The sequence below is a fragment of the Arachis duranensis genome, chromosome 4 (genome assembly GCF_000817695.3).
Source record: "Arachis duranensis cultivar V14167 chromosome 4, aradu.V14167.gnm2.J7QH, whole genome shotgun sequence".
NCBI classification, from domain to species: Eukaryota; Viridiplantae; Streptophyta; class Magnoliopsida; order Fabales; family Fabaceae; genus Arachis; species Arachis duranensis.
In genome coordinates this window covers 77,230,716-77,242,270 of record NC_029775.3, presented here as the reverse complement: position 1 = coordinate 77,242,270, position 11,555 = coordinate 77,230,716, and the positions used below count along the sequence as shown (strand labels likewise).

Here is an 11,555-nt window from a genome sequence, read left to right as displayed (position 1 = left end):
CTGCTGTGTCTCAATGGATTAATGCAATTACTATTGTTTTCTGTTCAATCACGCTTGATTCTATTCTAAGATACTCACTCGTACTTCAAAATAGAGAATATGATGATCCGTGACACTCATCATTATCCTCAACTTTATGAACGCATGCCTGACAACCACTCCCATTCTATCTGAGCTCAACGTAGTCATTGGGCGACAACTTGAGTGCGTATCTCTTGGGTCTCTGATCCACGGACCGAGTCCGTGAGATTAGAACCTTCGTGGTAGAGGCTAGAACCAATTGGCAGCATTCTTGAGATCCGAAAAGTCTAAAACTTTTCTGTGGTATTCCGAGTAGGATCTGGAAGGGGATGACTGTGACGAGCTTCAAACTCAAGAATGTTGGGCGCAGTGACAGTGTGCAAAAGGATAGAGAGATCCTATTCCGACACAAGTGAGAACCGACAGATGATTAGCCGTGCGGTAGCTGTGCCTGATATTTTTCATCCGAGACGAGAAATCCAACAGTTGATTAGCCGTGCAGAAATCGTACTTGGACCATTTTCACTAAGAGGATCATAGAGCCTGCCATGGAAGGAAGCCATGTGTGTGTGGAGAAGAAGACAGTAGGAAAGCAGAGATTCAGATGACAAAGCATCTTCGGAACCTCAACCTGTTCCTCATTGCTGAATCACAAGTATCATTTATTTCATATTATTTACTTTCATAAACAAAATCATTTTTATCATTAATCTCCTGACTAAAATTTACAAGATAACCATAGCTTGCTTCAAGCCGACAATCTCCGTGGGATCGACCCTTACTCACGTAAGGTATTACTTAGACGACCCAGTGCACTTGCTGGTTAGTTGTGTAGAGTTGTGAAAAGTGTGATCACAATTTCATGCACCAAGGCCCAAATCCTCAATGGAGTGGATTTCGACTTAGCTTACGCTCCGTAGCTGTCATCCGAGTTGTTTGTGAGAAGGTGTGGGGGTGATACCTGCAAAACACTCTAATGTTTAAGTCAGCAAAGGTCTTAGCAGGTTTAAGTGTATTGGAACTTATGTATACCTGAAGAGTATCAGTGTATTTATAGGGGATGAGCCAATAACCACCATTAGAGTAGTTCCACTTCTAGTGGTGGATAACTGTCCCCTTATCTTAGGGTTGTTGAAATCCCTCTTCTAGAAGTAGATGAGAGATATTAGAGATTAGTTATAACTCCTTTAGGAGTGAAGGGATTACCATGCAGCACTTCAGTCCGACCTGCGAACAAGTTGGTTATGGGTAGCTGTGCTTTGAATTTTCTCTGCTTTTTGAGCTAGGTATAAACAACCGGTACTCCAATAATTTTAAAAGTTAATTTCAACGACTAAAACTATTAAAATACTAGTATTCTAAACACATTTAAATTATTTTAACATCATTTTTACTTCACTTTTCCAAATTTTGTGTATTTAAAAGTCATTGTATGATTGTGATAATCCGTACAACTATTGGTTACATTGTAGTTCTAAAATTTAGATTTTTTTAAATAAAAAATTTAAAAAGTGATAAAATAAAAAATTAATTATTATTAAATTTATAATTTTTATAAAATATGTGATTCACTATTTTAGTTTAAAAATAATTAATTCTTTACTTTTACAACTTCTTTCTTTTAGAGTATTTTGATCCGTAGTTCTACTATACATAAATATAGAAGACCTCTAGTCCTTGCACATTTTGTTTTTCTTGACGACCTATATATGAAATGAGTTGTATTTTCTTTTCGGTATTCGAAATGAGTGGTATTCGTGTGAACTACCATAGGATAAAATGAAACAAATCCTTCACAAGCTTTGCAACCCTATTTCGATGTCATTTTATTTTTTTTCTCAATTGGTCCTAAACGGTGGTAAAACCAGACTATTAAAAGGTTCCATCCATTGGCTGTTTAATGTTTAATGGTTGTTTGGTGAAATTCATAAAAATAACACATGATCAAATAACTTCATAAATTATAAGTCAAAAGATAGTCTATTAAGTATTAATTGAATTTGGTTTAAACAAATTAAACAAACAGAATTATCTGTATATATTTTACCCCTTCTGCTGCACAGTACAATAATTGGGCAACACGTTACAACAGCTTTAATTATTTGTTAAACAATCAAGTGGATTCTTTTATTTTTTTTTCAATGGAATACGGATCCATAATACTTTTCGCATAGCGAAATATAAAAATGTTGGTCGGTGAAACCCTAGTTAAACTATATTTATCTAACCAGTACTGCTTATGAAATTAATAAATTAGTCAAATTACTTTGAAATATAGTCCTTTTAATTATTTTAAAATTTTGACAAGTGATAGAGCGTGTTTGGATTGCAAAAGAAATAGAAAAAAGATCAGAATCCAGTATTTTTATTAAAATTTAATTAATATTTAATTATTAAAAAAATATAATCTCAATAAATTTCTATCCTTATTTTTATGTATTTATATGAAATTATTTGATTTTAAATCTCTATACAATTTAAACGATGACATCCGGACTTGGAATAAGAACATGTATTAAGGTGACATCATCTCGCTATATGGTTTAATTTTATCTTCTAAATAATGTCCACTACTCTATGTGGAATTGCATCCTAATTGTTGATGTGTGTAGTGTGCATGTGTCTGTGAAATTCACATCAAATTGATAAATTAGGATAAGTTTTTTTTCTTTTAAAGTTGTTAAATGTATCTAAAAATGGTTAAACTTGTAACCATCTAATAAAATTTAAAAATATTATTTATATATTAAAATTAATTTTTTTTCTACTAAAAATAGAGAAATTCGAATCCGTTACTTTTTAAATAAATATTGAAAAATTATACCATTTAAACTATAATTCATTGACATATATTAAAATTAATTATTAATATATTTATATTAAAATATATATACGACTTAATTTATTTTTAATATATATCTATATTTTAATATATATTTATATTAATTATTAATTTTAGTAACTGATTTTAATATACACATAATAAAATAAAATAAAGGAAAAGTCTAGGGGGCCAGCAATTTTTGTGATTGTTAGCCATCAACTAGCCATCAATGATGATTTGATGGTGTGAGATTGGTATGAGATTTCATCCAATAGCTCACTTTCCTCTACTGGTTGCATACTGACCAAAATTCAATAAGACTGCTGGCCCTAGACTTTTCCATTTGATGATTAAAAAGGAAAAAACAAGCTCCATTACGCCCTTTTTCTCATTGTCATCTTCAATCAGTCTCCATCATCTCAAGTCATCTCTTGATCTCTTCCCTACTTCCTTTCCCTATTTTTGTTCCTCTCAAGTCACTGTATTGCCGCTGGAGCTACCCACCGCGTCACTAAACTCTTTGCAATTTCTTCTTGCATTTTTTCTATCCATTCCCTCCACGCTGTTTGGCTCTCCCTCTTTTTTTCTTGTCGCACCACTTGCAACTTTTCTATGCGTTTTCAGTAGCACCGCCCGCATCTCTCCTCCTTTCCCCTCCTTCTTCATTATGAAGTCGCCGATGTGCTGTCCCTTCGTCACAATTTTTTGTATTGTGCCGCTGTCTTAGTGATGTCCCATTGAAACAAAACAAATAGTATTTTTATTATTTAAAAAATTATAGTGATGTTTAAAATGATGATTTTAACACTAAATATAACGTTAAAGATAAATTTAAAACAAAAAAAAGTTAGGACAATTCCAATTACGACTTTAAATTTTAGAGATTAAAAGATAACATACATTAGCATTCCAAGAATCTCATTTCTCATGTGTATGTTACGAGAAATGAAGAACAGCTAACTGCGCTTTATTGTTGATTGATGAAAGATGCAATCTTTCGTAAAACCTCACGAGCATTGTCTTCGTCTGGCTCATAAACATGGTTGCAATGTCCCAAACCCAAATTCACAACAAGCTCAACACTCCCACTCCAACCACTCTTCTTCAGCGCCTCAACGTACTTCTCTCCGGCAACCAGCAATGGATCCTTCTCCGCCACACACACCAACACCCTCTCACATCCAAGCCTCCTTAAATCCTCCGCCGCCGGCTTCAGCCTCGGATCCTCCGGCCCCTCGTTTTCCGGACACATGTATAGCCACTGACTGTCGTCCCCTATGCCTCCGAAGAAAGGATGGACGAGGATCGCCCCCGCAATCCTCACACCCGGCGCTAACCCTATTTTTCCCACTTGGCTAACTGCCCAATGGGTAAGGTTACCGCCGGCGCTGTTCCCAGCTACGAAAACACGATGCAAATCGGCGTGTTCGTTTAGCCAGGATTCCGGCCCCGTCCCGCCCGCGTGCGACGCGACCCACTGGAGGCTGCTCCAGGCGTCGTAGTAGCATGCGGGCAATGGCCGAAGCGGAAACTTGGCGTACTCTACAGAGACAGCGAGTACGTTGGCTTCGTTGGCGATTGCGGCAACGTGGTTGTGGTATTCCGGAGTGAAGGCGGACCTGGCGCAGAAGCCGCTGCCATGGAAGAAGAGGAAGACGGGGAGTTTGGTGTTGGGTTTGGTGGTTTTTGGGAGGAAAAGGCGAGCGGAGAGGGGTGGGTTGGCGGTGACGACGGCGTCTTTGGTGCGGAGGCCGGTGTTGGGGTCGTCGAAGGGAGGAATGATTGTTGGTGGAGGACGGAGGAGCTCGACGGTGCCGTCTTTGTAGACGCGGAAGAAGTTGAACTCGTGTTTTAACTCTTTTTCTTGTGTGCTAGTTGCCATTGTTGTTTGTTGCAGTGCAGAGAGCGAGAGAGAGAGAGAGAGAGAGTGTGTGTTTGTGTGTGAGAGAGAAAGAGAGAATGATGGACGGAAGAGTTCACTTATATTAATAATCAATGGGTTCACCTAACCAACCTAATCAATCCCCCTTTCTTTATGAAATTGGAAAGTGAAAATGTTTGGGAATATAATATAGGAAACATTTCAAGTGCACCGAAGCATCGGTGCACCAGTTGTTTTAACGTTGATTTTAATTAGGGAAAGTCTAGGGGCCAGCAATTCTATTGAATTTTGGCCAGCATGTAATCAGCAGAGAAAGATAAGCCATTGGATGAAATCTCATACCAATCTCACACCATCAAATTATCATTGATGGTTAGTTGATAGCTAACAATCACAAAAGTTGCTGTCCCCCTAGCATTACTCATTTAATTAATATATATTATATATATTTTTTATAATTTAGATCAACGGTTAAAATAATTGGTACACCGGTATTTTCGATGCACTTGAAATGCTTCCTATAATATATGTTAAATCCGGTCGAATATTATAGGTATCATATTTGTTTAAGCATTTTGTTATTGATATGAGGTAAAAAAATAAATAAATTCCGCATCAATAAATAAATTAAAAGTAGTTTAATTTTTATATTATAAAAAAAGTTGTATAAAATACTTATATATAAAAATTAAAGTATTTTTCTCTTCATACAAGTTATTTTTTAATATAAGTCTATACAAGTCATTTATATTCACGCCTACACATTTTTTTGTCATTACTGCACGTTTTTCTTCTTTGTCTTGCTGCACATTCTTCTTCTCATTGGAATTTCTTTTCCTCCTTCCTTTTTTTTCTTCTCCTCCATTATCAGTTATCTCGTTAAAAATAATGAATAATTCAAGTTCAGATTGTCAATTGAACCAGCACAAAATTGATTATTATTTTGAATCCAATCAAGTGACTAAGATGTGGTTCGATTCTAGTTAATATTTTCGTTAGTAGTTTATGATTCTGTAGGTGAATAATATTTTTGTTTGTGAAAATTGTTGTTCATCATTGATGGTTTGAATTGAATGTAACGTAAAAGTTCGACATCAAAGAAAATATTTTCTGTATTTGCAGCAAATTTGGGTGTAACACGAAAATATTTGAGTGTATTATTTAAGAACTTCTGGTGTATGCGTGCTGATAAGTTCTGCATAATTCAAAACTCTTCTTCCCCCTCCTCCTCATCTTCTATTGCTTCTTTGTTTTCATCATCATCATCTTCTTCTTTTTTTTCTTATTTTATCTTCTTAAATTTCTTCTTGTTTTACTCTCTTAACAAGAATAAAAACAAAAAAATCAAACAAAGAAGAAGAAGAAACACATAATGGTACAAAATTGCTTGAAAGATGATGAACTTACATTCATTCAATTAAAAGAAAGAAAGAAATAAGAAAAAAAGGAAGAAGAAAAAAATTCAGCATTAGAGGAAATATTTTTTTATATTTGCAACAAATTTGAGTGTAACATGAAGATATTTGGGTGTAACACGAAGATATTTGAGTGTATTGTTTAAGAATTTTTGGTGTATGTGTATTGATAAGTTCTGCATAATTCAAAACTCTTCCTCTTCCTCTTCCTCAATTTCTGTTGTTTTTTCTTCTTTTTTCATCATCATCATCATCATCATCACCATCTTCCTCTTCTTTTTTTTCTTATACATCTTTTTCGTTTTATGTTTTACATTCTCATGTTTTTTCTTATCGTACTCTCTTAAAAAGAATAAAAATAAAAAAAATCAAACAAAGAAGAAGAAAAAATACATAATGCTGTAAAATTACTTAGAAGATGATGAACTTACATTCATTCAACTAAAAAAAAAAGAAATAAGAAAAAAAGAAGAAAAAAGAATATAGCATTAGAGGAAATATTTTTCTATATTTGCAGCAAATTTGGATGTAACACGAAGATATTTGGGTGTAATATGAAGATATTTGAGTGTATTGTTTAAGAATTTTCGATGTATGTGTGCTGATAAGTTCTGCATAATTCAAAATTCTTCGTATTCCTCCTCCTCATCTTCTGCTGCTTCTTCTTCTTCTTTTTCTTATTTCATATTCTCATAATTCTTCTTAAGAGAAAAAATTAAATAAAGAAGAAAAAAATACATAATGTTACAAAATCAATAGAGAGAGGAGGAGGGAAAAAATGCAGCAACAACAACAGTAATAAAAAAACGACGATGAAGATAAAACACGCGAAGAAAAAAGAGGAGAAACGCAAAGAAGAAAGAGAAGAATTGAAAAAGAAAGAAGAAGAGGAGGAGGAGGAGGAGGAACGCGGGATACAAAGTGGAACAACGTGACTTTCACGCGCGCATTATGCAAGTGGATTTTGTTGAGTTAAGATTAATTTATTGTATGACTTGTATGCTAAAAAAAACTTGTATGTGTAGTGTACTCAAAATTAAAAAGTACTTATGCAAAATTTTTAGTAACTAAATCTAATTAAATTAGTTTAATTATCAATTAGTTCAATAAAAATTACTTATGCAAAATATGTGTGAATCACACTTTTTTTTATTTTTTGTTTTTCTTTTAGAGGAAGGAATAAAAAAAGATTAGAGAAAAAAGAGCAGGACACAAAATGTAGATTTTTTGTATTATTTATAAAATTATGTATTTTTTAAGAATTTTGTGATTATTATCAGAGAAGAAAACAAAAATAATTAAAAAAAATGTTATAGAATTTTATAGAAAAAAGAAATTTATGAAATTGAACACAAAATTTATAAAACTAAACACAAAATAATTATATATACAAAATAAACAAAGAAAAAGAAAGAAAAGTAAAAAAAATATAATTTCTATGTAATTTATAAATTTTTATATTTTCTTTTAAAAGTTTATATACATACTGTCAAACAAACAAGAAATTAAAAAAAATAAAAAATTGTAAAATTCTATAAAAGAATAAAAAATAAAAAAAATTAACTACAAAACACAAAATTTTTGCTTAAAACATACAAATTTTTTTTTCTATTATTGTAGTTGTTACATTATGATATCAGAGCAATTTATTTTTGTAGAGTTTGAGGGACAAATTGACTATACTTCTGAGCATACTCTAAATTGTGTATACAAGCTACTTAGGATGTCTGTTTAACATATATAGTGATGAACGGATATTTTATACGCTTTTTGGGGGTAATTTCATGTAGATTTTAGTATGTTTTAATTGGTTTTTAGTAGAATATTATTAGTTTTTAGGCAAAAATCATATTTCTGGACTTTACTATGAGTTTGTGTGTTTTTCTGTGATTTCAGGTATTTTCTGGCTGAAATTGAGGGAGCTGAGCGAAAATCTGAGTTAGGCTGAAAAAAGACTGCTGATGCTGTTGGATCCTGACCTCCCTGCACTCGAAATGGATTTTTTGGAGCTACAGGAGTCCAATTAGTGCGCTCTCAACGGCGTTGAAAAGTAGACATCCAGGGCTTTCCAGCAATATATAATAGTCCATACTTTGCGCAAAGATAGATGACGTAAACTGGCATTCAACGCCAGTATCATGTTGTTGTCTGGCGTCCAGCGCCAGAAACAGGTTACAAGTTGGAGTTCAACACCAGAAACAGGTTACAACCTGGCGTTGAACGCCCAAAACAGCCGCAGGCACGTGAGAAGCTTGAGTCTCAGCCCCAGCACACACCAAGTGGGCCCCAGAAGTGTATTTCTGCACCATCTATCATAGTTTACTCATTTTCTGTAAACCTAGGTTACCAGTTTACTATTTAAATAACTTTTAGAGATTAACTCTGTACCTCATGACATTTTCAGATCTGAATTTTATACACTTTGACGGCATGAGTCTCTAAACTCCATTGTTGGGGGTGAGGAGCTCTGCAGCGTCTCAATGAATTAATGCAATTGTTTCTATTTCATTCAAACGTGTGTGTGTTCCTATCTAAGACGTTCATTCGCGCTTAATTGTGAAGGAGGTGATGATCCGTGACACTCATCACCTTCTTCAATCCATGAACGTGTGCCTGACAAACACCTCCATTCTACATTAGATTGAATGAGCATCTCTTAGCTTCTTTAATCAGAATCTTCGTGGTATAAGTTAGAACTGATGGCGGCCACTCTTGAGGATCCGGAAAGTCTAAACCTTGTCTGTAGTATTCTGAGTAGGATTCAAGGATTGAATGGCTATGACGAGCTTCAAACTCGCGATTGCTGGGATCCTGACTAAGATTAATAAAATAAATATAGCTTGCTTCAAACCAATAATCTCCGTGGGATCGACCCTTACTCGCGTAAGGTATTACTTGGACGACCCAATGCACTTGCTGGTTAGTTGTACGGATTGCAGATTCGTGCGCCAAGTTTTTGGCGCCGTTGCCGGGGATTATTCGAGTTTGAACAACTAAAGGTTCATTTTGTTGCTTAGATTAGGAAGAATTTATCCTTTTTTTCACTAGAATTGCATTTTTTATTATCCCTTTTTAAAAATTTTTCAAAAATATTATTTTTCTTTATCAATTTTTAATTTTTTTCGTGAGTTTAGTGTCTTGTTCTAAGTTTGGTGTTAATTGCATATTTTATATTTTCTCTAAATTTTCGAACTTGTGTTCTTTGTTCTTCATTAATCTTCAAGTTGTTCTTGTTTATTTTTCTTGTTTGATCTTGAGTTTTTCTTGTTTTGTGTCTTTTCTTGTTTTTCTTGTGCTTTTTCAAAATATCAACTTTCAAAAATTATACTTTTATCCATAAAAATAATACATCTTTAAAATACATTATATTTTTAGCTCAGTTGGTTATAGTGTTGGATTATGTTCTTGGCAATTGGGCATCTTCTTTTTAAAATCTTTTTTTTTTAAAATAATTTTTCTTAATTTAATCTTGTGCCAAACTTTAAGTTTGGTGTTTTCTTGTTGATCTTTCTTTAATTTTCGAAAATTTACCTTTGGTTAGATTAAACACTGCACACCATCCAGTTTTTTATTCATTGGAGAGGATCCACTCCCGTGTTTTCCCTCCAAAATTTTCGAAAATAAGGAGCATTAGATCTAAAAATTTTAAGTCTTGTGTCTTTTATGTGTTTTTCTCTTTCATCATAAAATTCAAAATTCAAAAAAATATCTTTTCTAACTAATTTTAAACAATAATTTCAAAATTTTTATATAAAAATTTCAGATTTCAATTTCAAAATTTTTCGAAAATCTTCACAAAATATTTTCAAAATTTTTTATTTTATTCCGTTTTTATTTATTCCATTTTTATTTTATTTTTATAAAATAAATAATATCAACATACATACCATCTCCTTTATTCCATCATGGAACTAAGTGGAAATGAACAGTCCAGGAGGACTCTGGGGTCATATGCTAACCCCACTACTGCATCATATGGGAGTAGTATCTGTATACCCTCCATTGGAGTTAGTAGCTTTGAGTTGAATCCTCAGCTCATTATCATGGTGCAGCAAAGCTGCCAGTATTCCGGTCTTTCACAGGAAGAACCTACAGAGTTTCTGGCACAATTTTTGCAAATTGCTGACACAGTACATGATAAGGAAATAGATCAGGATGTCTACAGATTACTACTGTTTCCATTTGCTGTAAAAGATCAAGCTAAGAGGTGGTTAAATAACCAACCTAAGAACAGCATAAAAACATGGAAACAGCTGTTAGAAAAATTCCTGAATCACTATTTCCCTCCAAAACGGATGACACAGCTAAGGCTAAGCATCCAAGGCTTCAAACAAGGAAATAATGAATCCCTTTATGCTGCCTGGGAGAGATACAGAGAGACGCTAAGAAAATGCCCCTCTGAAATGTTTTCAGAGTGGGTGCAATTAGACATCATCTACTATGGGCTTACGGAAAAAGGTCAGATTTCTCTAGATCACTCAGCCGGTGGATCTATACATATGAGAAAAACAATTGAAGAAGCTCAAGAGCTTATTGATACAGTTGCCAGAAATCAACATCTGTACCTAAGCATTGAATCTTCCATGAAAGAAGAAGCTAAAACAATAACTGTTGAACTCAGTCCTGTGGATCAGGCTAATGAATTCAATCAGCAATTAGACTTTCTAACCCAGCAGCTAGCCGAATTCAAGGAAATACTACAGGAAACAAGAATGGCTAACAGGAATATGGAAGTACAGTTAAAGCAAATAGAAAAGCAACTGTCAAAACAAATAGCAGAAGAATGCCAAGCAGTTCAATTAAGAAGTAGGAAAACATTAAATACCTTACTTCAAAGCAGCAGGAAGCCAAGAAACGAACAAATGGCTACTCAAAATCCCTCTGAGGACAATCAGAGCCCAGAGAGGAATAATGTTGGCGCTGAATGCCCAGACCATGCTCATTCCTGGCGTTCAACGCCAGAAACAAGCATGAATTCGGCGTTGAACGCCCAAAGGGAGCACAGTTCTAGCGTTCAGACGCCAGTAACAGATAAGGAGTTGGTGTCTAACGCCACTCCAGCTTCCACCCCTGGCATTCAAACGCTAGTGGGGGATCAGTCACACACAAGTGCTGATAACAATCCTTCTAAAAAGGCTTCCCAACCCACTTCTGTAGGTAATAAACCTGCAGCAACTAAGGTTGAGGAATATAAAGCCAAAATGCCTTATCCTCAAAAACTCCGCCAAGCGGAACAGGATAAGCAATTTGCCCGCTTTGTAGACTATCTCAAAACTCTTGAAATAAAGATTCCATTTGCAGAAGCACTTGAGCAAATACCCTCTTATGCTAAGTTCATGAAAGAGATCTTAAGTCATAAGAAGGATTGGAGGGAGACTGAAAAAGTTTACCTCACTGAAGAATGCAGTGCAGT

At 34.3% G+C, this 11,555-nt stretch overlaps 1 protein-coding gene across 1 annotated transcript; it reads right to left on the bottom strand.

Annotated features, from left to right (window-relative positions):
• Positions 1 to 3,740: 3,740 nt before the first annotated feature.
• On the bottom strand, positions 3,741 to 4,812 carry LOC107484575 (2-hydroxyisoflavanone dehydratase-like). Its single transcript, XM_016105128.3, has one exon. The coding sequence runs from the start codon at positions 4,725 to 4,727 to the stop codon at positions 3,813 to 3,815; it is 915 nt and encodes a 304-aa protein (XP_015960614.1). The 5' UTR covers positions 4,728 to 4,812; the 3' UTR covers positions 3,741 to 3,812.
• Between the last annotated feature and the right edge of the window lie 6,743 nt (positions 4,813 to 11,555).